This window comes from Vicugna pacos, chromosome X, assembly GCF_048564905.1.
Source record: "Vicugna pacos chromosome X, VicPac4, whole genome shotgun sequence".
Classification (NCBI taxonomy): Eukaryota; Metazoa; Chordata; class Mammalia; order Artiodactyla; family Camelidae; genus Vicugna; species Vicugna pacos.
In genome coordinates, this window is record NC_133023.1 from 64,985,915 (window position 1) to 65,007,960 (window position 22,046).

At 35.3% G+C, this 22,046-nt stretch overlaps 1 protein-coding gene across 2 annotated transcripts in view; it reads right to left on the reverse strand.

Annotated features, from left to right (window-relative positions):
* Nucleotides 1-22,046, reverse strand: part of POF1B (POF1B actin binding protein) — a 71,915-nt gene that overhangs the window by 44,369 nt on the left and 5,500 nt on the right. For both annotated transcript variants that reach the window (XM_015250767.3, XM_006217754.4), the window contains exons 3-5: nt 11,228-11,302; nt 9,649-9,729; nt 1,719-1,820 (exon numbers count right to left, since the gene is read on the reverse strand). In XM_015250767.3, coding sequence (XP_015106253.1) covers nt 1,719-1,820; nt 9,649-9,729; nt 11,228-11,302 — 258 coding nt within the window. The remainder of the gene's footprint in view (nt 1-1,718; nt 1,821-9,648; nt 9,730-11,227; nt 11,303-22,046) is intronic.

Here is a 22,046-nt window from a genome sequence, read left to right on the forward strand (position 1 = left end):
TATGAATTTGGTAACAACTGCCCATAAATGTTCATAAATATAAGACATGTTCTCATGCCAAGAAAATGAAAGAGGTGAATTTAGTACAAATTAATGTTTTGTTTGTATATGAGAAAAATGATCTGCTCAAAATTCATTTGATAATATTTAACTGCCTGTTATGGGGTGAATTGAGCCCCCTTCCCTCAAAAAAGAATTTGTTAAAGTCCTAACCTTTAGTATTTCAGAATGTGACCTTATTTGGAAACAGGATCTTTACAAAGGTAATCAAGTTAAAATGAGGTCATTAGGATGGATCCTAATCAAATATGACTAGTGTCCTCATAAAAAAAGGAAATCTGGACACAGAGATAAACATGCACAAAGTGAAGGCGGGCATGTGAAGACACACAGGCAAGATGCTATGTGATGATGGAGAATCAAAGTTATGCATCTCCAAGCCAAGGAACACCTGGGGCGACCAGAAACAAGAGACAGGCATGGAAAAGTTCCTTCTCTAGAGGCTTTAGAGGGAGCATGGCCCTGCCAACATGGTGATTTCATATTTCTGGCCTTAAGAACAGTGAGACAATAAATTTCTGTTGCTTCTGTTGCCACCCAGATTGTGATACTTTGCTACAGCAGCCCTAAGAATCTAATACACTGTCTTAGCTCAAGAGATAAATCCCAAGCTTTATCTGGGTTGGGCATGCTTATCCCCACTGAGAAGATCAACGTGAAACCTCTGCTGGTTACAGTAACAACTCTGCTTGAAGGACAGATGGGTGGGAGCAGTGGGGGAGCTCTAGATGCCATGGAATTGTCACCCTGCTGCAGTTTTGTACTCTGTGTCTGGTCTCTCAATTAGAGTTAATGGAATTTTTGCAACGTGAATTGAAGCTTTAGTTTTCTAGATTTTTGACAGTATGCAGTGGTTTACAAATCTGTTCATAGATATTATTCATTTAAACATCCATTTCATTCTGGGTTTTTTTTTTAACCTTTGTTTTGTAATGGAGTGCGCTGGAAGTCTCTATAATTTTGTTCAGATGACTACAGAACCTGGAAAGGCTGTTGCTGCTATTGATGCATAACATACTGCTATTGGTCCTTTTATATAAAGAAAATAAATAAATCTGTATATACACATAGATTTATATAATTTGAATTTTTGGAAACTTTAGCTGTGCTGTCAACTTTGGAAAAAGTATCTCACTTGTACTTTGTTGGGTTGGCATTGTATAAAAATTAACAGCCAAACGTAATTTTTTCCATTTGTACAGGGGTAATACACTGCATTAAATATGTAAGGTCTTATCTACATGGGTTTGATTACAGAAACTAATAAAGTATTTTCTAAATAATGAAAAAATAAATAAAATTCATTTCATATTAAATGAATTAACACAAAAGTACTATGTTTTCAATTATGATTTGTGTGAGCCCAATTTAAAAGAGACATTCAAAGCACTGGGATATCTATATTAAGTTCACATTCTATTGTTATTTTTTTCCATGACTGGACATATCTTTATTTAAGTTTCCCTTTCAGTAAAATAGGGACAGTAATACTTCAAATGAGGAAAGGGAAATAAAACTGTTAAGGATATGAAAGGCTGTGGATATAATAATGGTCTTGCCTGGCACTTGACAACTGAATGTCGTTTTAGAGCTATTAAAATATTCTTTATTCAAAAGTATACACTTATAAAATAAGCCTTAAAACAAACTTTACGTACCTGATCCATATTTAGCTTCTCCACTTTTCTTATCGTTTTTTCATAAATAACATTGTTTCCTGGAAAGAAATGGCCTCCTCTTAGGAATGGAGACAGTGGTTCCTATAAAGACAATAAAGACTGTGTTTTGCTTTGAAAGTTACCTTTTCAGAATCTTAACTTAAAAAATATCCAGCTGCCTACACTTCAATACAAAAAAAAAAATCCAGTTTTGAGGGGAGGGTATAGCTCAGTGGCAGAGTGCCTGCTCAGCATGCACGAGGTTGTGGGTTTAATTCCCAGTACCTCCATTAAAAAAATGAATAAATAAATAAACCTAATTACCCCCCCCAAACAAAACCAAAAACAAACAAACAAAAATATCCAGTCTCTAATAAACTCTGATGTAGTGGTAGACTTTAGGAGGAGAGTGGAATGACATCCCAATAAGGTTCCAAGAGTTGTAAGGCAACAGTAATAAAGACAGTCCATTTTCTCAAACGGAACAATCTGGATCTCTCCTACTACATTTTACTATGCCTAACAAAGTGTCTGGAGGAAATTGGAAGTGGGTGGGAGAGATTTTTTTCTGTTTCTAAAACAAGATATAATAAGTTTCCTCTGAGATAGACAGACATGAGGTCAATCTCATTTAAATTGGGTTCACTGGAATGTTTCTTTCTATGCAAAATTATTATCAGAGAAAAGCAAAATAAACATAATTCAGCATCATTGAGCCATAAAGCAGGTAGAACTATATTAAAGATTGTTTTTCCTCTGGGAACTCAGTTTGGGTGCCCTTGAAGTGTATAATTCTTACATATGATTATAACCAAAGTGAAGACTTTCAGTATAACATATGTTTTGAATACTAAGAACAGAGTAGAGGCTTTAAGAGCCACTGTATCTCTATATAATCAACTAAATTGATGTAGGATTATCCAAGTGCTTAAAAGATGTCACCCAATGAAAAAAAGGCTGCTGACATGCCCAAGATCTGAAATAAACGAGGGAAGGGCTAATAAGAATCAGACCAGGAGTCCAAAATAAATGAAATATGTACTATACTCCTTTCCCTTATCTTGGTTTTCATATGACTCTTCACTTGTATAAGAGGAGTTGGGGTTATTTTGTTACAAACCAAAAATTGCATTCATTTATTTTATAATACAGAGGAACAGTATAGAAGGGGGTTGGCTAAGTCTGTTATCAGTTAATCTGTTCAGGACCATTTCAAAATCAACAAAATATGGTAGCATTTTTGTACTCTGTTTTTGTGAAAACTCATGGAACAACTGGACTAAAACATTTTTAATTTGGATAAAGGGTGCTTTATCTAAATATTTCTGGGACACTTTGGTAAAACAAACATATAAGTGATGAATTTTGGCTAGCTGATGAATTACTAAATCTAAAGATGGATATACTTTAAAAGATTCCCCTAGAAGATATTTTGTGTTTGTTTTGTTTTTTTTTTTAAAGCTTATTTGGTAGTTTTTTACATTCATGTAACACATGTTTAAGAGTTTACTATGCACAATATACTTTGCCAGATATTACGAGGCATGGATCAAACTTAGATAATTACTAGGAGCACTGAATATTGATCAGGGTTCAGGAAACTATAGCCAGCAACCTACTTTTGTAATATCCTCAAGCTAAGAATAGTATTTATATTTTTAAAGGACTTGTAAGTAAAAAGAAAGAAGACCAAGACACTATGTGGTCAGCAGAGCCTAAAATATTTACAGGCCCTTTACAGAATAAGTTTGCTAATCCCTGGTCTAGGTGATGTATGAACACAAACATCTATAATATAAGATGGAAAGAGGCAATTGCCCATAAAAGGTACAGAGAAATGGCTTATGGAATGTAATTCAGAAGAAGAAAAACTGAGCTCCACCTGGCAGTGCTCGGGTAGGTTATTTAGATCAGTTGGCATTTGAAAGAAAGTAATGGTGGGCTTTGAATATAAGGAGATGAAATAAAATGGTATTCCAACCAAGGAAACAAAACAAGTCAAGACACCAAGGTTAGAAAAGTGTAAAATTGTGTAGGGGACATAGTTGAAAGATGGAGCTTGGTTCTGCAAGCAGTGAGATGCCTTTGAATGCTTTTAAACAGGGCTGGGATGTGAATGTAAGTCTACTTCCAGAAGATTAAGTGGAGAATGGAAAGAATACAGGTAAGGAGACGAGTTAGAATATTATCCTAAATCATCAAGGACAGCACTTTTCAAAGATGACTGGGATTTTGAACCTGAGGAATCTACTTACTATATGTCCAATGGTTCCCAAAACAAAAACAGTAAAGGTGGAGATGCATGGAGTTTTATGTGTTCCTGGTAAGAATCTAGGTCTGATTCATGTTTTTATTCCTCATAACACTTAAGAAAGTATATAGTGTATAGTAATGTCTTCAACATGCATTAACTTACTGCAAAGAACTAGCCAAGAGACTTTTTTTACAACACACAGTTGAAAACATATGTCTAGAACTGAGTGGGGACTTCATGGCTACAGTTCTAGATTTCAGAATCATATGCTTAGAAGTTCTAGTTAAAACCAAGCAATTGATGAAAAGTCAAATGAAGATCAAAGACAGAACTAGACAAGTTTTAAGAGATATGAGAATCGTAAAAGAAAAATGTCATGAAGTCAAGAAGAGATATTTTTAAGAAGCAATAGCAAAGTGACTGAAGGCATAAATGCTTCAGAGAGGTCATCAGGTGAGAATTACAAAGTAGTCTGGATTTGGACTACTAAAAGTCTGTTGGATTTGACTACTAAAATTAGTGGAAGCAGCTGTAGTGGGAAAAAATTCTGAAGTAATAAAACTTGTGTTCAGTTCTGCCTCTATCACCTACATACTATGAAAACTTAGGCAAGTCATTTACCTTCTCTGAGGCTCAGTTCCTTTATCATAGGGATAGTAATGCAGGGTACTTTATATCAAGCAAAATAATGTATGTTAAAGTACCTTTAATCTGTCATTTTAATATACAATTAGCATTGGCCTTGAATAATACAATATTTAAAAGTCATGCTGCATTTAAAATAATTTATGAGAATCTTTTTAGAACTTTTCTAAGATATCAAGTTTAAAAATATGCAAAAGTAAGCTTGTTGAGGGCAGGGACTTTATTCATCTTGAATACCCTGTAGTGAATGAACAGATGATTGGATGAGAAGGGATGATATGAACCTTTATCTTAAGGATGTAACATCTTCTAATAGGGGGGAAAGTTTAGCAAAAGCATGAAATTTTCTTTTCTGTGAACTAAAGTTCACTATATATGCTGAACCCTTCTTATTTTTTAAGAAGAAAAATGGCTTAAGATGCTAACAGTGTTGATTCTCCCTAAAATGTATGTTGGACTCATTATTGTAAATGATTTACTGAAAGAAAAATTTCTAAATTTAGGGAACTGTTATTTTCCCCAAATCTATAAGAACTCAAAACCAAATACTAATATGAAAAAAAAATCACTCTGCATAAAATAGGTCAGTAAAATTAATCAAAAGTCTTAGCTTTCTCACAAATAAGCTGCTAGACAGTTTCACTATTTTGGGAGCTTATTTTTTTCCCTAGCCGTACATTTGAATTGGTGCCAGATCCACCCTAAAAATTAACAGGTGTTTTCAAAGATGGTTGATCTTATAATTTAATTGCTACTTTTAGAACCTCTGGCAGTAGTTCTCACATCTAACAAAGTACACAATCCCCAACAGCTACTTTACTGTTCCCAGGCCATGAAACCTTACTGGAGAAAATTAAAAAAAAAAAAAAGATTTGCAAAGATTTGCTATTTTGGCTCAGTACAAATTCAAGGTATCCAACTTTAAGAGGCCCTCCAACTTTCATAGTCATTAGTCATACTTATATTCACCAAATTCTCTATAACTTGGTTACTAATCTTTTTCTTTTCCTCAGTCCCCCATGCTCATGTTCCTTCATTCTTTTTCTACTTACTGAGAAAACCAAGATAATCTACCAATGAGACTCCCCCATTTTACTCCCCACCTCAAAAATCTTCAGTTTCTGCTCCTTCTACTCATTATGAACAAAGACATACTGCTCTTTTTTTTTTTTCCAGAAATCATTTCTCTGTCTTTACCTGGAACCTATCCCCTCTTGACTCTTCCAGAATTATATCCCATTTGTTTCCTTTTTCTGTTGCATGTATAGTCTTCCTTATTACTGGTTATTTCCCTCTGCCTATAAATTTCTCAGATTTCTGAGACTCTGTTTTCTCCTTCAGCTACCATCCCATCTCTCATTCCTCTGACCAGTATCCTTTGTGGAAGAGTAATCCTCACTTATTTCGTCCACTCCTTGATCTAGTCACCCATTAATTTTTTGCATTTGGATTTTGCCTCCACAAGTATACCAAAATGGCTCTCTCAAATATCACCACTGCTTTCTTTATGGTCAAATTCTATTTTCCAACCTCATCCTCCTTGGTCCTTTGGTCATGAGATGATTGACCACTACCTTCCTCTACCTGCTTTAGTCAGTCTGTGTTCCCATCCCTCTCTGACAACTCCTCTGCCTGTGAAAGTAGCTCCTTTCCTTCTATTCCTTTAGAGTAGCATTTTAGGTTCTGACCTCACGGTTTCCATTATCCCTCAGGGATCTCACTCATTCGCACAGCTACAAAGATAACTTTAAGAGGAATAACTCCTATGTCTCTATCACGTAAGTGACCTTTCTCAAGTCATTTTTAACTGCCTCTTGGGCATCTTCCCTTCCACGCACCTCAAATGCTACTGATTCAAACAGATCTCACAATCTCCCCCTTTCCGAAACCAGTTTCTCCTCCCCCTTACATCCTAATCCTTTTAATTGGGTTACCATGTTCCCAGGATCTCAAACTGGAAAATGTAAATCCTATTCGACTTTTCTTCTTCTTTTAACCCTATCTCCAATATAAGTTATCAAATCTTGTCAAAACTACTCCCAGAAGAGCTGTCAGAATAGATAGAGTGATAGACTGAGAGTCAGTAGACCTAAGGAAGTCCCACTTATTGAAGTTCTTGTTTCCTCATTAGTAAAATGATCCCGATAACAATGTTCATTGTCATAGTACTTTAAATACCACAATAAATCCTTTTCAGATTCCCCCAAACAAATGCGTTACCTCTAACCTCTGAACTTTGATAAAACTTCATCTGTATGTCTCTCGTGGCATCTATCACCCACCCTACCATGTGTTTTACATAGTGATTTGTGGACATATCTTATTCCCCTTCCTGAGAGGAACTGTAAGCTCCTTTGGTTTGGGAACCATGTCTTACTTCCTTTTATTTTTCAATTTGAAGGCTATAGAGTGCCCTCCCACAGCAGGAGCTCTGCAACTGGAAAATTAATGAAACTGATTAATATCAATTGGATTCTATCACCGATGGAGCAACAATATTTCCTCCATTTCTGGGTCATATTATATACCAGAATGGCTAAATCCCTTGACTAAAATGACAATAAATGGAAAATAAGGAAGATCAAGAACAAGCAAAAATAAAAAGGCAGAGCTAGAAGGAAATCATAATGAGAGAAGTGGATTGAGATCAGTTTAATTACAGGGAGAAGAAGTAACGATTAGACAAACTGGGAGGTGAAAGAGGATGAAGTTGCCATTTAGGAGGCTCAGCTTATTATAAATATTGTAATTAAGTCAGAATCTTCTCCTGGGAGAATTTCAAAGAACAAACAAAAAGGCATATACTTAGATAAATAAAATGAGGAATATATCTAGACAGGATTTTCAAGCTGCTGTGCAAAACTAGTTACATTATTTTTGTTTACAGAGTATGGGGATTGAAATGTGTTTCATTCTTCAGTAATGGAAAGAGTTAAAAGCTTTAAAATGATCATTTTTCTTTAACCCTCTGTGGGATCTTCTCCCTGAGAAACTATTTGCTTCTCTGCAGTTGAACACAACCATAATAATAAGCCTTCACAGAGGGAGGCTCAGTGTTACAAATATGTTATATACTTGCATACATATTTCTAATTTCTCTGCTTCTGTGATTACACTGTGGCTGGGAAGGATGTGGGGCTGGGAAGGTGGTTATGTAGGTGAGTCTCTGGATCCTAACTCACTGACATCATTAATAGTCCTTAATTCGCAAATGTTTCTCTCCCACGTCTGCATTGTTCTGTTTCAATTCCAACTCTGCCATTTTGTAACTCAGTGGTTTGGGGCCAGTTAAGAACTTAAGTTCCAAGAGAGTTGGGACCTTGTTTTTCTCACTGCTCTATCCCCAGTTCTTGGGGCAATTTTTGGTACATAGTAGGCAATCAGTAAAAATTCACTGAATAAATGACAACTACTTTGTGCTTCTGTTTTCTTGCTTGTTTTAGGATTAAATAGGATAAAATATGTAAATTGCATAGCATGGAGTATATATCCAATAACTTAATTCTTCCATTTCCTCATTAGCTAAAGAATAATAATTCATCCAAAGTTACATAAGAATTGAGAGCAAAGAGGGTTGGAATTCAAATGATTTGATATTTCAAATCTCTGTGGATGTATCCTAGGCAAACACAGCAATTCTCATATTATGAAAAAAAGTACTATCTAGAGTTAATTCTTTGAAAGCCAGATAATCAAGTATAATATGCATCCAAGTCTGCATATTCCCCAGTTTGTTTGTGAAAGAAAGAAGAGAGGGACGTAAAAAGGGGAAAACGTAAAGTGATTGGCCAAGTTACAGAAGAGGCACTCTCATCTCCCACGTCCTCCTCATGGCTCCCCTCCCCCACACACATCTTTCAGATTTGTTGCTTAAACACTTGATTCTGCAAGAGGAGCAAGCAGCTGCTTTACTGTAATCATATTTTCTCTTGATATTTACATAGATATATGAAGACTCAAGCAAATGTCCCAATCACTGCCTCCAGCACAGAGCCTGCACACTCCTAGGTTTGCACGTGCACAACTAACAGCCTCTCTAGCTAGACATGAGAAAATAAGTTTTAAAGAAAGAAAGAAAGATGGGAGATAGACACAAGCAAAATGGTACATCCTCCCCACAGACCTAGAATAGTACCAAGTATGTTACCCTAATTTAACCTTTTGCTTTCCACAGCTGAAGCAAATAATCGATTTTATTTTGTGAGAGGAGAGATTGTTTCTTGCAACAGTGGAAAAATAAAATAAAGATAAAAGCTGAGAATTGCTGTATCATTATCTGGGGCACACTGTTTCTATTTGTGAAACTTTTATCCTTATAACCCCCTAGAAGAATCTCCTGTTGCAGCTTAAGTAAGGCTGTGTGTGTGTGTGTGTGTGTGTGCGCGCGCGTGATATATGAGTCTTAAGGAAAGCTTATTACTGTGGGGAAAATATTTTCTAAATTTTCTCCTCAAAATGAGACAGAATAATATCCTAGTTTTTAAAATATAAGATTATGTATCTTCGTAGAAAATATAATGTAACTTTCAAAAGAGCTCATTGCTGGGCACAAAAGTTCATACACCATAGGCAACAGACACATGGAGACACTTTTGAACTTTTGACTTTTCATTTTCTTCTTCCCAGCCCGTATCTCAACTGCAAATCTAAATAGACTAAAGACTCCAACCTCCAATACAGCAGCTGATAGTTTTTTTAATATGAAGCCTGTGAAAGAAATTTGTCCCTTTTTCCTTTGGTCCAAAGTGCACAAAAGTCCTCTGTAGCACAAGGGTGGTGTGCTAGACATAGAAAGACTTCATAACCCAAGAATTTCCATGCTACTTGAAACTGCTTCGTCTCTGACGCACATGGCTGTCTGGAATTAAAGATGACTTTTTTCATACCAATGATTAGAAATCAATGTTATAACTAGAAGGAAGTCCAACAATCTGATTTTAGGGATCTTATAACTGACTTATCCTTCTTATTTAAGTTATCAACTTCTGAGGAATAGTAGGTTTGGACAAGAGTTTACATGATATAGCTTACCTGTTCAGGATTTTGTACTATGTATCTCCTAATAGTGGTCTGTGGATATGTAGTGACTTTCACTGTTGGAGAATGGAGTTCCTGTGATGAAAAGACAGAAGCTGCATATAATCATAGTTATTTAGTGACTTTGAAGCCATCAATAATAATAGGAAGCAATTTTCAGAGTGAAATTTTAAAAGTCTTTTATATAAATGTTGACATATAAGCTTATGTTTTGGTTAATTTCAGTCTGAAAACATATATGAAAGCATCCATTTATGGGATAGGTTTGATTATGTGGGATTTTATGTAGGTTTTAAATTTCTTCATAATGAAAAACAAAACAAAAACTAAAAACAAAAGAACAAAGAAATCCCTATTTTTATTAGCAGAAGTCAAACATACAGTAAAACTACTTCTAAAGACCTTCATTATGACAAATAACAGTAAATGCAATTTTCTGACTGGTGAACAGCTCTGTGATTTAAGTGGACTTATCTTCTGTGATAATCTTATCTTGGTGGTCCCATAGGGTTCCATTTCTAACTCAGTTGTAGTCTTTATCCCACTGTCTTATGTCTTGTTAGGAACATGACCCACGCTAGACTGTGAGTTCTTTGAGAACAGTGATTGGTTCTAATTCATCTTTGTGCAAGATTTGGTTTATACTTGGCACTCAGTAAATGTTTACTGATTAAATACATTACTCTAAGTGACCAAGCTCTGGGCTAGGCCAAATTGGGACGTGGTAGGCAAATTTTTCTTCCGTAAGCTATTTGTTCTGCATAATATCACCTCTTCCTTACTAGATCCCAAGTCTAGAGACCAGCTTTTGTCCAAATTCACAATGTGGCACCTCAATCTGGGCAGGTCTGTTTTCTTAGAATAGCATCTTCCTCCCTCTTATCCTCCATGTTCTGTAGGCTTTATACTCCCCTCCTATGTACTGACAAACATGGGACATCTTATGGTTTATTTTCTTAGAATTTACTTTTTGATATATGGTGACTAGTTCATCAAACACATATTTGTTAATCTGGTATTTAATTATTATTACAATTACTTTTTAGAGATATAATGTCTACACTCAAAAAACATCTTAGAAGTGGGATTATTTGATCATAAAGGCTAAGGGAACTTGACCCTTGTGTGTCTTTCAAATCATGCTCCTCTGAGAAGATCTAGTTCTGATCCTGGATTATTCTTTCTGGATATACAGTTTCAGTATTATCACTCACCAAGTCACGTCATCAATCAATCGAAGATCTAGGTACTTTATTTGTGCTGAAATCAAGGACCCTTAAAATATACATAATCAGTGGGAGATCCTTGGCTAAAAATAAACTGCATTCAAACTAAAAGTAATCAGATTGAGTAAACAATGCAACTGAAAAATCTCAGTTCACAGCACTTGTTCCAGCACTTGTCACATTCCTTTAATGGGCTGAGCTGATATTCATCATGTGAGACTCCTCTGCAGTTTCATGTTCCTGATTTTTTACGAATGTGTAAAGTTTTATGGGGACCTAAAGATTGCTTAAGTGTACAAGCAAGGCTTATGTAAAAAGAAAATTATCTAATCCGTAACTTATTTTACCTGTTCAGTATTTGGGGTTATATGTAGAGCACTTGGGGCACAAGTAGATAGTTTCAGAGTTGGAGAATGGAGTTCCTGTTGAGAGAAACAAAAGCGGGTTCAGGAATTGTTACTAAGCAGCATCATCTGAATGTCTTAGGTTCTTAAGGTATTATTAGTTCCTTTATTTTTATAATAACCCAATTTGTTGGAAATAAGGTTAGTGTTTTCTTAGGTGATAGACACCTTTCCAAAGAGCACATTATTGAATTCCTTTGTCAGTGTTGCAAGTAACCTAATGAAAAATAATTTCTAGAATGCTTTCCAAACAATACATTTTTCTTGTACTTTTAGTTTGCATCCTTTTTTTTTCTCTTTGAGAACTCTGCTGATATATCTCCTGATATTGTTCGATGTTTGCAATCAACAAGATGCAAAATTTATCAGACAGAAACATTAAATGTAAAAAATTCTCAAATCAATATAGGAAACTCCCTTTGAAAACCCAAATAAGACTACTGCTCTTAGATTACTTTAGGCTGATTCTTAATTATGCTTTGTCTGATCTGCTTCTAGTTTCATTTCAAAGAGTAGATTCTGAGGTTAAAAAATGATCCATAAAAGTGAGTATGTTTTTTAATAAGGAGTAGATAAAATGGTCACTCTATCAATTATGCCAGCATTCTTTACATGTTCCCCAAATCAGCAAACTGCATAGCTCTATTAGTGTGCAAAAAGTTGATAGCTTTACTCAATTTCTTCATACATTACTATAATTCACAACCAACTGATACAACTCCAGGATAATATTCCTTAAATGATAAAAATATTGTTTTCTTCAGAACAAGGAGGTATTGAAAATCAGAATCACGGATTTACAAGGGAATCCCTGACAGACTCATACGAAGTATAGCTATAATGTAGGTGTAACATGCTGTTTTTAAAACAGACCTATGCGTTTACTCAAACTGCCAAATGTTCTGCACACTGTGGTTTTTCTTTTGGTTCAACTTGTAATATTTTTATCCCTCCTCCCCCTGTTACATCAACAGCAATACTGCAAGCTTAATGTTTCAAGGCAGCCTTTGAATATGTTCCCAGATTTCCTGCTGGTAGCTGAGGATAATTGCTCAGACAAATGCAGAGAATTAAAGACTGTCGACCAAACAGGTACATATTCTTCAGCTTAGGAATATGGCTGCAAATGTAAACAAGTGCAGGTGGATTTGGCCCACAGATCCAACAGAAGAGGGTTCAGAGAGACAAGGGGAAAAAATATGCTGTTTAGTTATGCAATAGCATGTGAAATGGAGGGTATAGCTTAGTGGTAGAGCACGTGCTTAGCATGCATGAGGTCCTGGGTTCAATCCTCAGTACCTCCATTAATAAAATAACTAAATAAATAAAAACCTAATCCCCCTCCCCAATGAAAACACAAACAAAAAATAAATAAGCAAAATAAAAATAGTACATGAATACATTCTAACATAAGAATTTATACAGATAAAGTCAAAGATCCTTCTTAACCACCTCCCCTCCATCCAAATCTATTACCCAGAAGTAACCTTTATTATCAGGGGTATCTTTACATAAATATATATGTATAAATAATAATATGCATTGCTTTATTATTCTGCAATGTAAGCCAAACAATATCTTACATTGTAGATTAGATATGTCTTAATTCATTAATTAATTCATAGTGTTCCATAATGTTTGTTTGATAGCTTGTTTAGCTATCTATCTTGTTTAAATTGTCTCCAGGTTTTCACCATGCTGCAATGAGCATCCTTGTCCAATGTGAGTATTTCTCGAGAATCTCACAAAGAAGTGATATTGCCATCAGCAACTGTGTAAAAGTATTATGTCTGAAACATGCTTTTCTGAAAATTTTTAGCCTTTTTAGGCTGGGCCTAGTAATACTAGGGTCATTTTGAGAAGACAGTGCACACTGCCTGGCACCTGGTTCTATATACAGTGATTCTTTCTCTTTACCTTTACCCAGTTCAAATCTAATGACATCAGCAAATTAAACAGAATGACACTGACTAGCTATGTAGACTAGCTTTTGAGATAAAAATGTGCTGAGTTCAATAAACTTGCTGAAATTAAGTCAAGTAGGAATACACACACACACACACGAATATACATATATCTTACATCTTTAGGACATCTATTTGTAGTAGTATAGGCAGGGTTACTTTATTCAGATGCCAGGACAGTAGATATTCAAAAGGCAAATTCGTGTATTTGCACAAAGGCTAGTGTGGTCCTAAAATGAAGGAATTATTCAATCTTCTTATATTTGGAAAGCCAGTACATTCATTCCATAGATTATACTTAATTGTTTTCAGCCTTATTAGAATTGATCTTGCCTCTTTGCATACAACCCTCATGGAAACAAAGGACAAATAGAAAAAATTCCAAGTGTTAAATAGTAAGGTGGTAGGTTAACATGGGTCAAAGACATTAAGACATACGGTGTTGACCAGCACGAAATTAAACTGTAGCAGTATTAGGTTGATCATAAAGTGGGAAAAAAAAACCCTATCTGAATATAAGGTTTATTAATTCCAGGAAGACTTGCTAAAGAAAATCCTTTTTTCTCCTGGAAGTCTGCAGAGTTAGGTAAGTAGTGTAAGTGTCCAAAAGGTAACTAGTGTAAGTTTCCAAAATTAACATTATCTGGATGATGGAAGATACCTTCAGTGGCATCAAGCTCTAGGCAAGATTGCAAGTCATCCCACAAATAGCTATCACCTATTCTACAGGAAATGATCAAAAATGTTTGAATGAATGAATGAAAAGGATGTCTTATCTTTAAAAGCATCTCAAGAATGGGAGTCAATCTCCCTCTTGGTAACCTATATAAATGTTTAATTTTCAGTGTCAGCCATCTGTGTACAGCTTACCTAAATCTACTCCATGTTGAAATCATTAAATCCAATGAATAGTTCACACCTTATGTGCCTATGCCTTCTAACGCCATAGCCATGTTTCTTTTTTTAAAAAAAAATGTTAAACAAATTTATTGTGGTATAATTTCTGTACAGTAAACTACACATATTTCAGATGTACAATTTGATGAATTTTGATAGATGTGTACACCTATGAAACCACCACCACAATCAAGATACCTAACATTTCCATCAATAATAAAAGGCTGGGGAAGGGGTGGTGGTGACTATCATAATATAGTGCAGAGTCCTGGACTTAAAGTCAGAAACCCTGGTTTCTACTTCCAGTTATATCAGCAGCCGGCTGTGATAATGAACAACTCATGCCATCTTCCTGAGCTTCAGTTTCCTCATGTGAGGAATGGGGTGTGAATATGGATGAGTGTAGATTAGAGGATCTTTAGGCCTCTTTCTATTTCTGACATTCTGTGAATACAAGAGGTCATTCCCAGCTTATTTTTCCATATAGACAAAACAATTCCAAATCCTTTCAACTTGTCAGTCTTGTTTTCCTTTGATAATGATGATCATGATAATGACAAGGAACAACTATTAAGAGCTTCCTTTGCCAAATATGCTACATAGATCTTATTTAACACTCAGAAAAAATGCTATGAGGAAGGAACTCTTATAACCCCATTTTACACGAGTAAAGTTAGGTAAATATAGATAAAGTAACTAGCTGAAGATCAGACAGCTAATACTAAGGTGTTGGAATTCCAACTCAAGTAGCATGACTCTAGAACTAATGCTCTTAATCGTTATACTTTGCCACATCCATAGCCTGTCTCATTATATTTTTATTTTTCAAGTGTGGAACATAATTCTACTATTAGCTTTGACTAGTTCTTATAATGAGAGGCGAGATATTTGTCTTTTTTATTATTTACTGTCAAAAGCAACTCTGAAAACAAGAGATCCACCCATAAGTGACTGTGTGAGAGAATAGCCCTGATTAAATAATTTAAACTTCTACAAATTCAATAGGGTTTTTAAAACAGACAGCCGGATATAGCTATGGAGTGTACTCACAGATCACTAAACTCAATAAAACACTGAATTTTTATTTACTACTCATAATCATTTAAGCTCTTTGATTTTAGAGGAAGGCCTTACTTTTTCTGATTAAATACTCAGCATAGTATTGAGTCATTTATTCCTGAGGTTCAGATTGGCTAAATATATAAATATTGCCTATTGGCAACATTCTTTAGGTAGAGTCCTGTGGAAAAATAATTTTGTTTATAATTAGGTAGGCTTAGCCTTAGTATAAAATCCAGGCCTATTTTTCCCCACACTGACTAAAGGAATGATTTTCAAGTTTGGGGAAGTTGCGGGAGCCCTCTTCCTTTTCTCTTCCCCTCATCTTCCACCTCCCTCCTCCTCCTCCTCTTCCTCTTCCTTCTCCCTTATAAAGTACATATGGAATTACCAATTTTAAGATCAGAGTGGATTAAAATCAGCCTGCTTTTGAGAGATAATCTTATTATGTCACTTGAGATAATTGGCAATTTCTTGGTATACCCTAAATCAGAGTTGGGAAACTCTAGTTGCCTTAAGGAGAATTCACTAGTCACAAACAGTATCTTATTTCTGTTTGTTAAAATGGCTATGTGATTCAGAGATAAATCACATGAAATGCAAATGGCCCCAATCACTCAGTTACTTACCTCAGTCAAAGAGCTTTTGAGTAGCTCAGTGCAGTAGAGATAGAAGGGAAAGCAGAAGCTGGAGAGGTGTTATTCTCCTTTAGGTGAGAAGGGAAACATTAAAAATTTAGGACATACTCTGAATTCCAGGATTATTACAGGGCAAGACCTTGAAAAGCAGAACAGAAATGATTTTTACCCTCTAAAATTTGATAATTTCCACTCTGATAATGGAATATTAGAATGGAAAAAAAGCCAGTAAAAGTGATCATCAAATGATCTGCTAAATCTAAAAAATAAAAACTTTTTAAAAAATTCCTCAGTATCACTGACAGGTATATATAGAATAGATAAACAAGTTTATACTGTATATCACAGAAGAATATATACAAGATCTTGTGGTAGCTCATGGTGAAAAATAATGTGACAATGAATATATGTATGTTTATGTATGACTGAAAAATTGTGCTCTACACTGGAAATTGACACAACATTGTAAACTGTTTATAGCTCAATAAAATAAAATTAAAAATTCTTCATTATCTAACTAAGGTTAACTAAGGGAGATAGCTGATATAGTGGAAATAACAAGAACTGGTTTCTAAACCCAGAGCATTCATTAACTAGCTGTTCTAACTTAGACAAGTTATTTTCAGCTATTATATGAACCTCGATTTTTGTATTTGTCCAACAGAAAATTCTCAATGCATATTTTCACTTGTACACTGTGCAACAGATGTAATAATAATTTTTCTACCTAATTTTGAAGTTCTAGTGAGTAAATAATGCTTGTCAAAAATTTTGAAAAATAAAATATACCATCTATTAACATGAGGCATTATTTTTACTGGATTGGTAACATGTAACTAAGTTATTTGTTCAATACTTGCTATGCAATAGTAATGAAAGAGATAGCAAAGATAGAATATACCCTCTACTCTCACAGAGATTATAATCAGTTGGGGGTAAAAACTATTAATGTGAATAACAGTAAAGTGTAGTATCATGAGAGCTATAAGGAACTTACTCTGAGAATTTCAAAGCCTAAGATAACTACTGCCTGGGACAATTTAAGATTTCATCACAAGGTTACACTTGAGGAAAGTTGCCTGAAAAATGAGTATAATTTCAGCATCTCAGGATTGGTGAGGATGGGGGATAGGAGCATTTCAAGTGTAAGAGCAACATGTGAAAAGACATAGCTGTGGAAAATGGGGGTTATATTTAAAGAACAGTTTATATTTTGGCTGAAACAGAGAACACTAGAAGGGGAGTTCCAGGCAGCAAGGTCTCTGGGAGCCAGGTAATGGAGGGCTTTGAAAGTCAGACTAAGAAATTTACAGACACTGAGTGTCATTGGAGGCTTTTGTGGCAGAAGAGAGATCTGAGGTGTTTGTAGGTCATTTAAGCAACGTTTCCAGAGAATATATTCTTAGCTGTAATTAGATTTGTAAAGATTTTTAAATAATTTTATTCAGGAATCTATACATCCAACCTGAAGTCTGTGTTAAAAAGAAATGGGTAAACACTATGTTTGAGGATAAAAATCTTTCCTTGGAGAGTTCTAAATGTATTTTGATATGTGGATAAGTACTGAACAGTAATAATAGTTTTTATGAGAGAATCTCAGGGCATATAACTGATAAGCTAAACCAATTACTGGGCAATTGACTAAGAGTCAATAAATAAAAACATCACCTAAACAGAATTTCAGTAGCAGGGGAGGTAGAGGGAATGTCTCTAAAAGCAGACTAATTAGCAGCTTTAAACTAATTTTGTTAAAGGAAGTATCAACAAGATCCCAGGGAAATGATCTGATGACAGATGAGAATCACTAACTCTTTAACAACATTTGCCATAAGTAAGGACAAATATTTGTCTGTAAGAAAAAGAAGTATTAATCAAAGATAAACAAGTCAAATCCAGATGCTTAGACCCAAGAACTAGAGTAAAAACTGACTTATTAAATAGCTTTCTTACATTTATTTTATATGTTGTTCACTGTTTGAAAGAAGGAATTTGCATCCTACTTTCCATTTTCAGTTCAAAGAGAGAGCATAAAGGAGTGAAACCCACTAAACAGTCCTAGTCATATATCTTTATAAAAGTGACTGGTGACAGCCACATGCAGGCATTTTTGCTAGCCATAATCACAAAGGGGAATGGGGAGAGGGGAGGGAAGAGAGAGAGGATTTGAAGTTCCATTCTATTCCCCCAAAACACTAATTTTGATTGGCTTTGAGTTTTGATTTTTTAAAAAATTTCAACCATCAACAAATGTACAGTCCATGGTGGAGGAAAATAAGAACCACAGAAATAACATACTACTCAGTATTATACATAGGTTACTTAGTTACATAACAAAAAGTGATACAAGCTTTAAAAGGAGATCACATCTGGGATGCAAGTGAGAGTAGAATCCTACATTGAGGAGAGAGCAGGAAGATTCAGGGTTGGAGAGGATGTCTTGAAGATGGCTTTCCAGATGGATTTTGAGGGACAGATAAAATTCCAGCAAACATAGAAAGGAAGGGTGAATGTTGCCAGAGCAGGAAATGGAATGAACAAAGGAAGGGGTGAGAAGGAGGCAAAATGCTCAGTTTGTTCAAGAAATGGAGAGCAGTACAGTGTGTTTGGAACACAAGGTGGGAGGATGTGGGTAGTGGCAGATAAGACAGTAACGACAGGGTAGAACTGTCCTAAGGAGGCGCTTTAACATCATCAAGTCGAGGAGTTTAAATATAACTTTGGAACTCGATTATCAAAGTTTTTGAAAAGGTTCTAAATTACCAATCAAATGCCATTTTATTGCTGAGATCATAAATTTCACAGAAAGGTACAAACCGATGCTATTTCTTCCTAATATTTCTATCAAAGTTCTCCCAAAGCATTGATGAGTCTTTCGATAACTAATAATTAATCAACTTGTTACCCAGTGCTGAAGCTTTGTATGTTTTGATACAAAACAATCAATAAAGTTTATGAGAGAAATACTGAAAAAAGAATTCTGAACAGCAACAAAATATATCTGCCTTCTTGGTAAATAACATTTTATTTTAAAAGCATTGAAATGTTCATTTACATTATTAATTTATGCCCTGACTTGTGTCCCAAAAGAGTTTTGGTGGTTCATAGTGAGAGCACATACAAGAAAATGATCATGAGGTATAAACAGCAATCAGATAACAGAGACTGTGGAACATAGATAAGCATCAAATGTGTAGAGCAGGGATATTCAGTATAGCATGGTGGTTACAAGCATAGACCTGGAACTAGACTGCTTGGATTTATTCATTTCTTTTTTGAGTTTGTTTTTTTAATGGAGGTGTACTAGGGATTGAACTCAGGATTTAGTGCATGTTACGTATGAGCTCTACCATTTGAGTTATAGCCCCCACCCCCCGCCCCGTCTGCTTGGATTTAAATCCCAGATCTACCACATACTAGCTGTATAGACTTGAGCAAGTCACATGACACCCTTGTGCCTTGGTTACCTCCTCTGTAAAACTGGGAATGATGTTTGAACTTTACTTACTAAAGTTTAAAATTGATTCAGTAGGCTAAGGGAGATAGGCAGTTCCAGAGAGGCTATGAAACCCAGATCAGGTGCCCCCCAAAAAGGACAATGCATTTTGATTGGAGTGAGGAGTATTTTTGCATCTTTTGCCTCTTTTCAACCATTTGCTCTTCCAAAAAGAGAGGTTTTGGGGAAATTACAGACATAGAAGGATAGAGTCAGCCTTCCAGTTTCACAGGTTCTGCATCTGCAGATTCACCCAATGGAGGACTGAAAATATTAGGAAAGAATTAAAATCTGGAAAGTTTCAAAAAAGCAAAACTTGAGTTTGGCACAATCCGGCAGCTATTTACAGAATATTCACATTGTATTTACAACAGCATTCACATTGTACTTGGTATTATAAATAATCTGAAGATTTAAAGGAAAGAAGGATATGCATAGGTTATACACAAATACTAGGCTATTTTATATAAGATACTTGAGCATCCTTGGATTTTGATTTGGTGGGGGTGATCCAAGTACCAATTCCCCTCAAATAGCAAAGGATGACTGTACGTGCATACATAAGTAAAAATCTTTCATTCAGCTCTTTTCTTAAAGGTTTATGGCTTTAATTCTCCTACTGAGTCATTCTAAACTTACACTTTAAGAGTTTGTGGCTTCATTTTTTGTTTCATTCCTATGTGTCTGTTATAGCTGATCGTGTAAATTGGCAGCGCGTTGATCACCACATTTGCACCACCATGAATTTCTTTGAATGTGAGGACCTTAGAAGTATTTCTATATTTAAATGAGTAGCCTGACCATATAGATCTTGAATATATAGATCTGAGTTCTCCAGTAGAACTCTCTGCAATGGTGGAAATGTTCTGCCTCTGTATAGTAGAGCAGACACTAGCCACATGTGGCTATTGCACACTTAAAACATGGCTATCAAGACTGAGGAACTGAATAATTAGTTTTATTTGATTTTAATTAATTTAATTGTAGATGTAAATAGCCACATGCTACCCTATTGGACATGCAGCTCTAGAAGCATTAGGTAAGAGGTAGACTGCAAGTAAGCTTTAATGCTCAGTGTCACCACATTTTTAAAAGGAAAAAGGAAAAAAGCACACACTTTAAAAAAAAACTCCATTTCAAATATTGAAGTTCAAGTTCAAAGATGCTAAGAGCATGGAAACTTCCAAATTACTATTTCTTAAGGATATATATGCCAGTAAACACTATAAATAAATTCCTTCTCTTCCAGTCTTTTGATCATACACCATCAGTTTTAGAAAATTGCTTTAATGCTTTTCCTCATTAGTCATTCCTAGCTAGTATAGCCCTAATAAGCCTTGCAAGCATATATGTTTACCTAATCTTTCCAGTGTCAAAGGACATCTTGCTTTAGAGTCTATTCATTTAGTTTATCTTATTTTGTGTGATTAGCAGCTATTGTTGGCTATATTTTTATAAATCAATAATACAAATGGAAAGAATTATTCAGTGCTAACTCTCAGCCAAACATTGTGCTGGACACCTGCACGTGTTACCCCATTCAATACTCACTACAGGGTTGGGGAGGGTGTAGCTCAGCGGTAGAGTGCATGCCTAGCATGCATGAGGCCCTGGGTTCAATCCCCAGTACCTTCATTAAATAAATAAATAAACCAAATTACCTATCATCCTCCCCCCCAAAAAAGTGTAAAAAAATACTCACTACAAAGCCTTAAGATTTTATTGTTCCCACTTTACAAATGAGGACACTGAGGTCCTGAGGAGTCATTTATTCCAGGTAATACAGCAGTAACATTGACTATATATGTCAGGCACTGTGCTGCGTGTTTTCCACCATTTATTATTGCATTTGACTCTAACAACAATCCTATGAGTTAGATGTTTAGGTGTTATCATTGCCCCGTTTTACAGATGAGGCAAGTGAGGCATAGAGCTAGCAAGTCCCTGAACCAGGAGTTAAACCCAAGAAGTTTAAAACCTAAGTCTACACTCTTAGCCACTACACTAGGCTGTTTTATAGTTCAGTTCTCCCAAAGTCTACCTTATCATTGCACATTTATTATTTGTAGCTCTGTCAAGATATTACACATAGATTCATTTGTACGGATATTTTCTCCACACAATGTTCTCTGTGATTGGTCTCTAGACTCTAAAAATAATGAACATCTTCAGTCAATACCTACTGGCTTTCATTTTCCTATTGATAGGCCTGGTCAAAGAGTTCAAGACTTTGGTGCAATACATACAGGAGAGACACCGAGATTGCTGGAAGTGAGAATTAGGTAACAGAAAAGATTACATACATAGTACAGGACTTTGTTCTCTAAATATTTGGAAGCTTGTTGAAATGAATGTGAAACTCTTTCATGTTGTCTAATTTGAATTTTAAAACTTTACTTAAAAATGAATAAATAATACAATGTTCTGAGAAGGAAAACCATGGGAGCCTTGTAGATGCTCCTGTCAGTTTTAATGACTATGAGAATCACTGAAAGTAATAATAGTGACTTAGGAACAGTCTAGGCTGAACAGTTTCAAAAGAGGCAGTATCTTTAAAAACCACCTGACATTCATGCTGACAGAATTTGCTAAGGCAAACTGCCATTTGAATGAATTCTCTGAATAGAATGGGAGATGTTTTTGTTAGAACCTTTCAATGTCAGTAACATGGTTAAACACCTGCCTTAGGTTATTGTTGAGATGCTGTTCTG